The following is a 14437-nucleotide window of genomic DNA, read 5'->3' as shown; positions in this document are numbered from 1 at the left end:
TGGTATTACTGTGAGCAAATCATCAGTGTATGATATTGCAAAGACAAATGGTGGATGGAACGGGTTATATATTCATTATAGCTTTATTTAAGGTCTAATATTCTCACTATGAGTGTGTACGGAGCCTCTTTCTGCTGCGCGCTGTCCTCCGCTCCTGCAGGTGGCGCTGTGGCAGCCGCGCTTGGCCCTTCCTTCTCTGCGCTGGGACCCGAGGGCGACGTGTCGATGAAGACCTCGTCCACCACCCGGAAGCAGATCTCCTCGCCCTGGTCCATGTAGAGGTCGTGAGCGCCCTCGTCCGTCTCGTACTCCCACATCCACACCTGCTCCGCCTCATCGCTACGCCAACCGTGAAGGAACAGAGCATGCTGGGTACATGATGCTACAAATACACTGGTAGCTAATTAATAGTGTCATGTTAATGTGTTGGTAGAAGCGATGATTCAGGATACAATTTAGCCGGTTGCTGTAGCGACTCTGGCGGGATTATGATGTCATCGAAGAATCCGAGGCTCACTGTGGAACCGACACACGTGAAGTCATTATTCACCTCATAACAACTTATGACAACATGCAGACTTTTCCATTTCCAAATAACTTCTATATTCTAATTAAGCCATCATTCTGCAAACAAAGTTCTAAAGCTCTTAATCTACTGGAATAAAGGGTTGACAATGAATATGAACCATAATGATCTGCATGTAAATGTGCTCATTGTGTTATTTCAGTATGAGTGAGATACTGTTATAATTTGTATTAATATTTTGAATTTGGTTTTATTTTAGTATTTTCTGTTTTTATTTTTATTTTAATTAAGTTTTTTTAGTATTTTTTTTTTTTGTATTTGTTACAAATATTTTTAAATATATCTATACAGTTTTTATAAATTTTTTATTTCAGTTTTAGAACAAATTAAACAAAATAGCTAAAATAAGGTTAACTAGCTAAAATACAGTTTTTTTACTATTTTTTTTCATTTAAAGGTGACATATCATGAAAATCTGACTTTTCCATGTTTTAAGTGCTATAATCAGGTCCCTGGTGCATCTACCAACCAAGGAAACGTGAAGAAGATTAACCCAGTAACTTTGTTTTGGTAAGCCTTTTTCTGCAAGCCTCTGAGAAAACAAGCGTGTCTGATTTCGCTCCCCTAGTGAGATGGCAAAGGGATCTCATTATAATATTACCGCCCCTTAATCTGTAAATTTCCAACCACAGCACCATCATTTGATTTCGCAAGCGACAACGGTGTACCAGCTCTAATGCCATGGCGAAAGTTTGAGCAAAACATGCTAACTGTTCTGTCTTTGGCTGCACAGACGAGCACAGAACACTATTTACAGTCCCAGCCTCAGAGCAGACAAGAGAGCATTTTTTATTGATTGATTGATTTATTTACTGTATATTGCTGCTGCCACACAGATTTCCCAGCTGTTTACCTTCATAGACATAACCGACTGTTTTTGTAACTCATGTGTGTTTTTAATGTAAACTTGTGTGTGAATAGCCGGGTTTCCATCCAAAATTGCGGATTTAACTTATGCGCAAAACTGGAATAGCCTATCGCATAAAACATTTGCGAACAAGCATCGTTTCCATCCAAGTCAAAGATAACAAAATCGTCGCTTCCTCATAAACTGGCACTATAAATCACTAAGAAAAGTAGAATATAATAATTTTCAAATATAGGCTCATAAATTACTTGCGCCAGACGAGCAGACGAAACACAATGAATGCGGCCATTGCTTTTGGAGGTGGATGCTGCTGTTTGGAAACGCAGTCGTGTGAGACATTTCTGGGAGGCAATTATACAGAAATACTTTGATGACAGACTTTGCTCGTGCATTTCCGAATGACCATAACAACATTTCAGATGCTGTGAATGAGATCGGTCCGCTGGTTAGTCAGGTTTTGCCATCCCATAGCCCAAAGTCACATGACTTTGTTGATGCGCTTGGAGGAATTTATTCACAAGATGCATTTCCATCTCCAATTATTCGCATCAACCCTTTTTCGCACAAGTCAAAAACCACCTCAAGCGAGCGTAAAAACTTTTTTGCGAATTAATGGATTTTTATTCGAAATTTGGCATTTCCATCACTCGTTTCTTATGCGATACTTCAAAATGCGCATTAAAATAGGGTGATGGAAACATAGCTAATGAGAACTTAGTTTAGTAGCCTACTCGCATGCTGTGACAGCCGCTTTCTGTACGTGTGCACTCAGAAAACGTATATCAGAAGTTTAAACTAATATTGTTTAAAACGCATTTCAGCACGATAAACATGGTAATCAGAACCAAAACAGATGTTTTTAGCAGGTACTAGCTGTAATGGCTCAGCTCTATTCTGGAAAAGGGGGCGGGGAGCAGCAGCTCATTTGCATTTAAAGAGACAGGCATGGAAAACAGGTGTTTCTGCTTCCGCTCAAAATAGGCATTTTCAAGATTATATAATAATTGATCTGTGGGGTATTTTGAGCTGAAACACAGACACATTCTGGGGACACCAGAGACTTATATTACATATTGTAAAAAGGGGCATAATATGTCTCCTTTAAAATGAGCCTCATGAGAAAGGATTATCTCGACCACCAGATAGCTCGAAATTAAGAGATTATTTAAGAAAATGTGAATAAAGCAAATTAGAGAAAGAAAGAAAGAAAGCGCAGTCGCTGAAGCTTATTGAGTCACTCGGACAGTATAGGTTAGGAGGAACTCAAGTGACCTAGATTCATAATGCTGCAGTTTAGTCCTTGCATTTTAAACCTTTATTTTAATTATGATAGAGCCTTGTTATAGTAACATACCGTATTAGTTTCCAGTGACCGTCTGTTTGTTTTTGGAATTTATAGGCTATATTAAAGTGATCTGTTTAGATTCATCTCGTCAAGCAAGTCGAATTATTTTTAATATCTTTTTTATATAAAAATGACAACAAATAACGTCTATAATAGTGATAATGACAGCACGTTACATTTTAGTCCGATGCTGAGAGAAGCGCACTAGCAGCCCACTGTTGCTATGGTTACCTCCTTATATTAACCCTTTCATGATCATTTGTTTGCAGCTAGGTGAAAATACACTCTACTTTGGTAACTTTTGTGGTTACTTAAGCGTTTAAACCCCTGTTAAAAAAGTACTCATTTGTCAAACAAAATCTTATGTACTTTTATGAGGGTCAGACCTCCCTCCCTATAAATCACACCCCTATCTGTATCATATTAGTTGTTATTTTTAGAATAGATTTTGATTAATCAGCTGTCAAGAAACCCTATTGTTCCAAATAGCTCTCAATGAATCCGTTGTGTGGCTGATTTGAAATGCTGTATATAAAAGACCTATTGCTATAATGTCAGAATCCTGTAAACGTACTAATACTCTTGCCTTGCTCATCCTTAAGGAACGCGTCAATATTTTACCAACACGTTTAGATGGTTTTGGCTGCCCTGCCGCCTTTGGTGTTCCCAGAGGGAGGAAAACCGCAATGATGAGAGGCTAATGAGTGTAAAGACTTCCTCACGTTGTCGAGCACGGGCGCTGTTGCGCCAGACAACACAGAGAGGACAAAATAACACAGGGATAAAACTACAGCAGAATAGTTGAGATATACAGAGCTTTGCCGCTATGAGTCCAGTGCTTATTATCATGCTGTACGTTGCAAATTGATCATCGTTACTAAAAATATGCACGGCTGACAAGGTGTGGTGATTTCTGAAGAGATTATTAGCTATTAAGGTTATTTAAAGAACTTGTAAGGTTTGATGTGTCACCTCTATTTTAAAACAAACCACACGTAATAATGTCACAATTAAGCATAGGCTAGGCTACATAAATGAGATTAGCGAAAGCTACAATAGCTTTGCGCAAGGTGCATAATTTTGGCTAATACCACTGGGTTTGGACATTAAATGTTATGCTTTTAATTACCTTGGAGTAGCACAAAAACAAATCACCCGTACAAAAAAAATTGTTGCATTTGAACATTATAGCCTACCACAACTAAGTGAAAGTGACATGTTACCCATACTCGGAATTAGTGTTCTGCATTTAACCCATCCTAAGTGCACACACACAGCAGTGAACACGCACCCGGAGCAGTGGGCAGCCATTTATGCTGTGGCGCCCGGGGAGCAGTTGGGGGTTCGGTGCCTTGCTCAAGGGCGCCTCAGTCGTGGTATTGAAGGTGGGAGAGAGCGCTGTACATTCACTCCCCCCACCGACAATCCCTGCTGGTACGAGACTCGAACCCGCAACCTTTGGGTTACGAGTCCGACTCTCTAACCATTAGGCCACGACTTCCCGAAGGTTCCAACCAGAACCTTTTTGTAAGGGCTAGAACCTACATATATTTAAGCTCAAATTTACAATGTTCATGATATCTCTGATGGACTTAACGACTTTTAAACATTTTAAACTTTAGAATTTACCACTACAACTAAATATTTAATTCTACTGCATACAAGCGCATTTTAACATAGAAAGAATTGATTTATATTGATGTGTTAAAATTTTTTATTTCAGTTGGGTTTCTGATTACCAGGTTAGTTTTGTCTTTGAAATCTAGCACTGACCAAGATACTGTGCGTCTGGTAACAATAAACAAAGACGGTCGCCGTGATTTTGCCAAGTAAGACATGTTCTTGGAACATATTTTGTTGATCCTGGATCAACATTACTGTCCAAAAATACAGACTTAACCCAATTCCCACCCCTAAACCTAACCTTACCCATAATTTATTCCTAAAATCAGAAAGAAATGATAGCTGATTAACAAGGGTGTAGAAGCACCTAACCCTGATTGTAAATCTAAAACTGACATTTCCTGAAAAGTTAACTCTCAATTCTGACTGGTTGATTGGAATGATGTTCCAGGATCATCAAGGATGTTGATCCTGGAATATGTTGTACTTGGTCAAATCACGTTCACCAAACAAAGACCGTGCTGGTTAGATTATGGTACACCGGTGCGCTCCATGTGAGGGGTGTTTGTGTGTGTGTGCGCACAGAAAGGGCACGGTGTGTGTGTAACGCAGTCGTGCCTTTGCTACAAGTCGGGGGAGTCGATGCGTGCGCAGCTATAAGTCCACTCAAGCGATAACATGCTGCGCGCGCCCGGTCTCATGGTGTTTGGTCCAGGTAACGTGATGTGCAAACGTGACGAAAACTTTACCATCTCGCTTATGCAGAGGCACTGTTATTATCCGTGTCCGCGATAGTCAAAACAGCCAGCACAAAAATTCAGACACTTGCCATAAAGATACAGTCCGAAAATAAGAGGCAACAGGCGTGATCAGTTCACAACATCAGCCACACAGTGAATCATCTACATTTATGTTTTACACCCGCTTGTCACGTGTAGCGTCACGCAGTGTTGTTATACAGGTGAGAACGATTAATCATACCTGCAATAAGGCGCCAGTGATTCACGTGAATGCAACTAGTGGCTCGTGCAGTGCCATGGTCAGTATAATTGATGCTACGGATGTGACTCCTTTTATTTCTGCGAGATGCTATTTTGTTTTTTTTTTAAGTAGCACGGTTTTGTTCTTAGGCACGTGCCTGCTGGAGCCGCAAAAGAGGATAATGGTCTTCCAAAAGCTGGTGAGCTGTTCTCTAAGGGAGGCGCTCTATCTGGGACACAGTGGAAACTTATTTTGGGGGTGAATTGCTGTTTTGAAAATAATCTTAAAATAAATTCAGAAGCTGAAAAGGCGCCACAAAGTGCCAAAATAACCCCTCTAAAACACACGACTTTAGGACATTAGGATTTTGTGCATCCTAAAAGCCTGTAACTACATACTATAACCACACACACACACATACATATATATATATATATATATATATAGGGTAAGATGGGGAAAGAAGTCCCCCTTAAGAACAATGTCCTTAAGCTATTGATATACACACGAGTTTAGCATAGATGATCTTTTGGGGTTAACAGAATTGTTCTTAGGCTGTGGAATTATTAAATAACCCCAATTTAAATATCAATGATTTCCAAATGTTTGTGTTTAACATTTTCAAGCAACCTATTATTTTGGGACAAAATGTCCCCCGGGGGCCTTTTGCAATATTTTACCCCATCGTTTTACACTCCAAAGGCACAAAATATATTCCTCAGATCCAAGTTAATTATTCTACCCTTAGTCTGCGGTGTACACATACTTTTATAAGTTACAAATTAACTCTCTAAAACACAACTTTACCTTAACATAACTTTGACATTATGATTTTGTGCATGATAAAAGTGTTGACCTATATAAATAATGAGCATATAAATAAACTAGTATATAAATGTAGTTCATATTTTATACAGCTAGGCTATATACACTTCACAATAATTAATACACTTAGGTGATAATACAGAAGAATTTTCTTTTGCCAGATAACATATCAGACATTAAACATGTTAGTAATGGCACATTAGATACGATCCGTAATGTTCACGTTTACATTTTTTTCATGCATTGTTGCACTATTTTTGTAGCATGAGCAAAGATCCTCCACCAAGAGCCTGCCACATTCTGAATAAACGTTTTAGGGGTGCCGACGAGTTTCATACATTTACTGAGAAATCTGCATGTCTTGCGCTGAACACAAACTAAAAACTTCATATATTGATTACTTTCATTTTCACATAATACTGCAATAAAATTACACAATACCCTCATCCAAAAACACTTTTCACGCGTGAGACTCACGCACAGAAACCAGATTCAGTCATACAAACTATTCCAGGCGATTTCAAACTCTTCAAATTACCGAGGCAGTGCACGTGCGTGGGGATTTTTAAAATTCGCACCGAAATGTGTTCTGGAGAAACTGTGTCACTGTGCCACGAGGCTCACGAGGTCACATGGACACATTTCGAGCCTCGTGCAGCTGCGCGCCTGCGCTCATCTCATCCATGCTCCTTGGAACGAGGCAAAAAAGCAAAACCGGGCCGACTTGACAGAACAGTTCAGAGCGACACAGATTGGGCGAGTGACAGGCGCACTGGCGTATGATACACTTTTACTGAATGAACCACATTTCTCTGACGTCTTTGCGCAGCATTTAACATCTTTTCTCAGCATCTAGCCGATGCGCGCGTATTTTATGCGGTTTTAGGACGGTCGTTTCGTGCCAGTTATGACTTTATCGTAAAGAAGAACCGATCTGTAAGAAAAACAGAAGTGCATCTGGAGAGCGCATCTTCTCTCTGGGTGTTGCATTGGAGATTCTGTCATAAACCTGCATGACTTTACTGGGGCTCAACATGACAACAGCAGTAGATACAAACAACACAGGTAAGACTTCTTTCTAGATGCTTTTAGAAACGTCTCGTTGATCATGGTTTCTTTGCAGTCGCCTCTCCGCTTCCTCACTGTCAAATTGCCTGTCTGTACGTTTCTATTACGCACTACTGAATGTTGCCCAACTTATCCGCAAAGTACATTTATAAGCATAGCTTGGTGCAGTGGAACGGCACGGATATCTTATAATAATTCTAATAAATTGATCTAGCGGTAAGGTTCGCCGAATTGCCTCGACATTTTGTAATAGCCTATTTAACGACGCATGATTCTGAAATAAACAATCGCGAAGCTATATTTAAATATGTACATAATATCTTTTAGCATGTGCAAATACTTCATTGTGCTTTCGTAAAACTTAATTATGTGTCAAGGTCGCCGTGATTTTGCCAAGTAAGACATGTTCCTGGATCAACATTACTGTCCAAAAATACAGACTTAACCCAATCCCTACCCCTAAACCTAACCTTACCCATAATTTATTCCTAAAATCAGAGGGAAATGATAGCTGATTAACAAGGGTGTAGAAGCACCTAACCCTGATTGTAAGTCTAAAACTGACATTTCCTGAAAAGTTAACTCTCAATTCTGATTGGTTGATAGGAATGTTATTCCAGGATCAACAAGGATGTTGATCCAGGAACATGTTGTACTTGGTGAAATCACGCTCACCCTGTATATACATAGAATGTAAATGCCCAACGAGGGCAAGGACATCACGGGTTAAGGCACAGCGTTCTCGTGAATTTCGGGGAACTAGGTCATAACTGAAAAGTCAGGTGTACGGACATCCCCGTGATGCAGGCGAGCGTCGACGATCCTCGCTCGATTCACATGGACCACCGTGCCTAGCCATGTGCTTTTTGTTTTCATTCTCCGCTCTCCGCCTGCAGACATTGGTAAGCGTAGGCGCTCATTACATAATTCCGCCTCGCGCCGCGTTTGCCCTCCTAGCGCGAACCCGTGTGTGACGCCGCAGTCTGAGCCATGTGCGCGCTGCGATTGGACCGAAGAGCGAGGCGCGGGGCTGGGCATCACGTTAACCCGTGTTCGCTTCAAAAGTGGGACATGAAATTGATCCAGTTTAACGTAACAGTTTTTTTCCTCTCATGACATGAATACAGCGTCACAAAATATCCCCGTCCCTGCCTTTGATATATTATTTCTTGTTCTTAGCGTAGTGTTGAAACATACTGATAATGAGCGGATTATGGTGGCTAACTTTAGTTTATGATACAACTCAGAGAGAGAAAAATGTTTTGAAAATATTTTTATAATGGGTTAATTAGCCAATGGTATATCGAATACCTGATATATCGAATGTTTTCGACTCAATTCTGACTGGATGAATCGCGTTCGAAACCGTTTGATAAAATGCTGATAAACATCTATGACTGTCTGTAAATTCGGAATAGGCTACTTATCTACTTATTACGCGGCTGCTTGTGAATGGTCAGTCGTTTATGGTCAGAAGTCAAATATTTTAAATATTTTGTATATCCTGCACTCCCCGGTAAACAAGTAAAAATATATGTTTATATTCAAACCACAGGGGAGTCAAAGCTACAGCATGTTTCCCAGTCGTGGCTCCACCTGACACAGTGACTTTTTGACCTTTTGTGCTAGTGTACAGTTATGCAACATCTAAACCAGTTCACCTTTGACATTTAAAGTGCTGTAAAGATTATACTCGCAAACACTCAGCAGAATCATTTTTAAAATTGCCCAGTCGAGTTTATTTACTGTATAAACTTTGGTTTCTCATATGATAATAGCAATTTTTTGTAATATCTATCTATGGGTGCATCATTTATTTTAGGAGAACATTAGCACAAATCTCCCCAAAACATGGTTTCAAGGTTTCCATCAAGTGTGTTGACGCAGTGTGCTGGAGGAAACTGTAAAACGAGAATGAAGGATACAGTGTTTAACCTCAGGGGACCAAAGGTTAGGAAAGGCAGGAGGAAGTATCAGACACTAAGGAATAGTTTACATGCTAGAGTCAATGCCAAGGTCTCTAGCACACTGTGCTGTTTCTCAAGAGCAAAGTTCACTAGTCTAATCTGATTTGAGCTGATGGGACGCTAATGAGCAGGATGTAACTCAAACAAAACAGAGTTGTAAATGTCATATAAATGCACATGGTTAGGCATGTGCTACTGACACATCATGCAAAGTTGTGTATTTTATAAACTGAAATAACATCAGACAAATGTGGCTTGCTCACATGGCATACTGGTGCCAGTAAAACTATAAACCACAAGCCCTCTGAGGCACAAACTCAGGAAGAAAGGAGTGGTCGCTGTATTTTAATTTTTTTTTATGTACCCATGCAGTTTACAATAACAGTTCCTAGAAAGTATCCCTATTTTCCACAAAAACAGATTCTCTTGCTCCCTCGGCTTCCTTGTTTCCATAGCGCGATCTGTTTCAACTGCTTGTGTAGTAGAGAGAAGTATTTATGGGAACATTTTAACGAGGATGGACCATTTTAGGGAGGAGAACAAATATCTGAGAACATTTTCAGCCCCCTTTCAGTGGGCCTCTTTCACTTTTTGTGTTCCCACAGTGGAGTAAATAGGACTATTTAGTAAATGTGGCTTTCTTTTCCATCGCTAGGTGGGGTAATATCATACATCGGATCGTGTGGAGGCTCTCCCAACCGCACCAGCCCCGTGTCCATGTACAGTGAGAATTCCAACAGCAGCCTGACACAACCCTGCTTTGGCTCTTCATTCCCACCTTCCCCCAATGGATCCAATGATTCTTCACGTATGTACACCAGCAGCAGCAGCAGCTCGAGTTCAGGATCAGGAGAGGACGGAAACTCATCATGCTCTGGTGGATCCCCAAGAGGCCGCGATGATGGTGGAAGTGCACGCAATTCACCCAACAAATCAGTTGCCACCCTTACTAGTAAGCAATAAGAACCATATTTTACCTGATGAACGTATAGTATGGTATCCAGGAGAAGGATTTTAACATCTGACTTTCCATCCAGAGCTGAATGGAATGGTGTTGCTGTGCAAAGTGTGTGGCGACGTGGCTTCTGGATTTCACTATGGTGTCCATGCCTGTGAGGGCTGCAAGGTAAGACAATAGCATTGATTTACATGCTCATGCACCATTAAAATATTGTTGATTGCATTTAAAAAAATTTTTTTTACATTTTAATAATTGTAAATATTGCATTAAAAAATTTAACATTTACGTTATCTGCTTTGTCTGCAGGGTTTCTTTCGACGCAGCATCCAGCAGAACATCCAGTACAAAAAGTGCCTTAAGAACGAAACCTGCACCATTATGAGGATCAACCGGAACCGGTGCCAGCATTGCCGTTTCAAAAAGTGTCTGTCTGTGGGAATGTCCCGGGACGGTAAATATCTATACAACCAAACAGAGAAACAGTTACAGAAAAGTTTGGGGATACACTGATATTAAAATTCTGAATGATGCTGATATACCGATATTTTTTTTAAATATTATAAATAATAAACACCAGTTCACAGTAAGTGAAAACAGTATAAACATTAATATTAACTTTAAGACTTAATGCTAATATTAAAAGTTAAATGTTATTAAATTATTAGTGTTTATAAGATTAACTTTGAGGCAAAAGATTATGGCTAAAGTAATGTAAAAATGGGGGAAAATGAGCACACACAACTACCTATCCAGTATCAGCTGAAACAGATAAAAAAACTAAACTAAAATATCACCCGATATCTGATATGGTACAATTATATCTTACATCCCTTGAAACGTTTATAAACAGAACATTGACATGCAGCATAAATATGATGAATTTGTGACATTTTCTATCCTTCCTTTAACCCCTAGCTGTTCGTTTCGGCCGTATCCCGAAACGCGAGAAACAGCGTATGCTGGCCGAGATGCAGAACGCCATGAACAACATGGTGAACAACCAGCTTCAGAATGAATTCCAGCTGGCGAGAATCACATCCAACACCCCCTGCTCTTCTTCGTCATCCCCATCCTCATCTCCGTGCCCGGGGCTTACAGTGGGACCGCAACCCCAGCCCCCCGCAGTGGCCATAGCACCGTCCCCTTCCCCTCCGACCCCAACCTTCCCTTCGGTGCAGACGACTTCTCCACCACCGTGCTCCAGTCCAGGTGTAGATAAAACCATCGCCGCCATAACCAGAGCACACCGTGAGACCTTCATCTACGCCCATGATAAGTTGGGTCCAGCACTTATGCCTCACAACGGCGAGCTGGACAACCAAAGCAGCAACCGCTGCATGGCTGGATACCACCTCAACGGCCCCAACACCATCTACCACCATGATAATAATGTCGCTCATCATTGTAACAACTTCGAGGTGCCACCAGAAAATGGCCTCCATTTTCAAGCCTCTGGACAACATCAGCAGCACAATAACAATGGTCAGCGACCTCCAAACAGTAACCTCTTTGGCGTTCCCCACCACAGTCAGGAGATGAACAGCAGCTCCCAGGGGCAGAACTGTCCGTGGAAAAAACACAAGGAGATTCTGCTGGTAAGATCTTTGATATTTAAACTACTCTATAGGTGATTACCAAGTAAAGAGGACTTGGAAGTGATGATGATTCCTTTTTTTTCCAGGCTTGTCCAATGAACATGCATCCTTACTCAGACCCCAACAAAACACCACAGGAAATCTGGGAAGACTTCTCTCTTTGCTTCACCCCAGCGGTCAGAGAGGTGGTGGAGTTCGCCAAACACATCCCAGGGTTTAGCACGCTATCCCAGAACGACCAGGTCACTTTGCTGAAGGCCGGAACGTTTGAGGTAAGTTATTGGTGTTTTATTTAAAACAACTGACTTGCATCAAGGCCACAGTGCCAATTACGCCTTGATGGTTTTACGAAGTGCGTATTTATTTTTGAATATCTCCTGCAGGTCCTCATGGTGCGCTTCTCCTCTCTGTTTAACGTAAAAGAGAGGACCGTAACGTTCATCTCGGGCACCACCTACAGCCTGGAGGCCCTGAAAAGCATGGGCATGGGCGATCTGCTGGGAATCATGTTCGACTTCAGTGAAAAACTCAACGCACTAGAGCTCTCAGCAGAAGAACTGGGACTCTTCACTGCAGTCGTGCTGGTGTCTGCAGGTCAGTTGCATATTAGTGTTAAAGAGAAAGTTCACTCAAAAATGAAAACTGTCATCATCTACTCACCCTCATATTGTTCCAAACCCGTAAGACAAATTCAGATATTTTTAATGAAACCGGAGAGGTTTCTGTTCCTCCATTGAAAGCCTATGTAACCAAAACCTAGAAGATCCAAAAGAGATACGATCGCTCTATATGATGATTTATGACCTTTTTGGACTTACCTGGAACTTCAATGGAAGGACAGAAACCTCTCAGGTTTCATAAAAAGTATCTTAATTTGTAAAGATGAACCAAAGCTTTATTAGTTTGAAGCAACATGAGGGTTGGTAAATCAAATCATGTCATTCCAAACCTTCAAGACTGTCTTTCTTCTGTGCAGTACGAAAGTACCTTCATTTGATCCACTAATTAATTGGGTCTCTCATTGTTTGTTTCTGTTGTACAGACCGTTCTGGCATTGAAAACGTGAATTCAGTGGAGATGCTTCAGGAAAGTTTAATCCGGGCTCTCCGATCCCTCATCAGCAAGAACGCCCCTAATGACGCCTCCCGATTCACCAAGCTGCTGCTCAAACTTCCTGACCTGCGCACGCTGAATAACATGCACTCAGAGAAGCTGCTCTCTTTCCGCATTGATGCCTGAGGTTGCAAGAAGCTGGTGAAAGTGGGTCACCGCTGGTTGACTGAAAGACAGAATGGGTACAAACATTAGAACTCTTTCCAAGAGAACCCACCAGAAAGCAAACTCATGGCTTTGGCACTTAAAAGCACTTGATGACACATTTAAAGGGACGCTTTGGTGTCTAATGGTCGGTCAGTAGCCTTTATGGCTTGATAACCATAAACGTTCCTTGAGCCACTTTCAGTACTTACCTGAAATGGGTGGTAAGATTAAGCTAATAATAAAGCAGACAAAAAACACTCACATTTGGACTGCATCCACATGGGGAACAAGTGCAAAATGCCTCTTGTAAGGAGTCACAGCCAAGCCAGAAGGATCTCCAGGCCACTTCCAAACATGGGACGACGGCAGAAAAACGTCAAGCGTCTCCTCGTGACCAGTCCGGCCTGGGTTCCTGCTATACCCCCACTCAGAGAAAGTTATGATCATTTTAACTATAACGCAAATGACAAGCTATACGTGGTATGAACCTTCACACATAATCACATACCTGTGACGTTGTAAAATATGTGTAAATATGATATACAGTGGGTACGGAAAGTATTCAGACCCCCTTAAATTTTTCACTCTTTGTTATATTGCAGCCATTTGCTAAAATCATTTAAGTTATTTAGCAAATGGCTGCAATATAACAAAGAGTGAAAAATTTAAGGGGGTCTGAATACTTTCCGTACCCACTGTACATTAAATGTTTCAAAATGTATAATATATATTTTTTTGTAAAGTTCACATGCTCAACGCAAATGATAAATCTACTCAAGCACAGATATATAAGTAGAGTGTATGCATATTATAGACATCAAGACATGTATTTCAGTTGTCTTCTTCATAAAGGCATTTTATGAAACAAGTATAGTGTGTCGTTTTTTTTATCTCTATGTAATGTTTTTAACTTTTGCATCTTGAATAAATTTTGGTTTATCTGTGTACTGAACATGTTTACATTTAAATTAAGTAAAAATTTATGAAATACTAACTGAATGATAAAAAAAAACTACATAAAGTACTATGTATAATATACTAGGTATACTAAAAAGGAGCTTTTCAGTGTCAAGAGAACACCAGGGAAAATGTATCATTGCTGTCCTGGATTGTAAAGTTAAGGCTGTGTCCTCTAGTGGGAGCTGACGTGTACCAAATATGGAAGACAGGAAATGATGCCAATTCTTTTCCATAAGCTCTGACACTGAACAGGACTGGGAAGTAAACTAGTACATTATGTATGTTTAAAAGTTTGGGATTTAGTACAATTTAATAATCATAATACTTCTATTCAGCAAAGACATTTAAGTGATTAAATGTGACAAACAATAATTAAAAGATTTATATTTTAAATAAAT

The 14437-nt window shown here is 40.4% G+C and overlaps 1 protein-coding gene across 2 annotated transcripts; it reads left to right on the top strand.

Annotated features, from left to right (window-relative positions):
- Positions 1-6823: 6823 nt before the first annotated feature.
- LOC107740628 (nuclear receptor subfamily 1 group D member 1-like) lies at positions 6824-13149 on the top strand. 2 transcript variants are annotated; one of them, XM_016553107.1, is made up of 8 exons: positions 6824-7293; positions 9919-10215; positions 10301-10389; positions 10531-10675; positions 11140-11819; positions 11906-12091; positions 12203-12413; positions 12862-13149. In XM_016553107.1, exons 1-8 carry the CDS (start codon positions 7242-7244, stop codon positions 13056-13058), a joined length of 1857 nt encoding a protein of 618 aa, XP_016408593.1. In that variant the 5' UTR covers positions 6824-7241; the 3' UTR covers positions 13059-13149. The 2 variants fall into 2 exon arrangements, with proteins under 2 accessions (XP_016408593.1, XP_016408594.1); XM_016553108.1 differs by lacking the exon at positions 6824-7293 and adding an exon at positions 8049-8198.
- Positions 13150-14437: the final 1288 nt, after the last annotated feature.

This window comes from Sinocyclocheilus rhinocerous, unplaced genomic scaffold, assembly GCF_001515625.1.
Source record: "Sinocyclocheilus rhinocerous isolate Xijiao unplaced genomic scaffold, SAMN03320098_v1.1 scaffold705, whole genome shotgun sequence".
NCBI lineage: Eukaryota > Metazoa > Chordata > Actinopteri > Cypriniformes > Cyprinidae > Sinocyclocheilus > Sinocyclocheilus rhinocerous.
Note: the sequence above shows the minus strand (reverse complement) of the source record. Positions and strands in the feature narration are given on the sequence as shown.

Bases quoted from the DNA above. Each gene is read 5' to 3' on its own strand.
- LOC107740628 (XM_016553107.1), top strand. From the start codon at position 7,242: ATGACTTTACTGGGGCTCAACATGACAACAGCAGTAGATACAAACAAC. The intron at 10,216-10,300 runs GTAAGCAATAAG...CTTTCCATCCAG, and splicing joins ATCAGTTGCCACCCTTACTA to AGCTGAATGGAATGGTGTTG. The intron at 12,414-12,861 runs GTCAGTTGCATA...TCTGTTGTACAG, and splicing joins AGTCGTGCTGGTGTCTGCAG to ACCGTTCTGGCATTGAAAAC.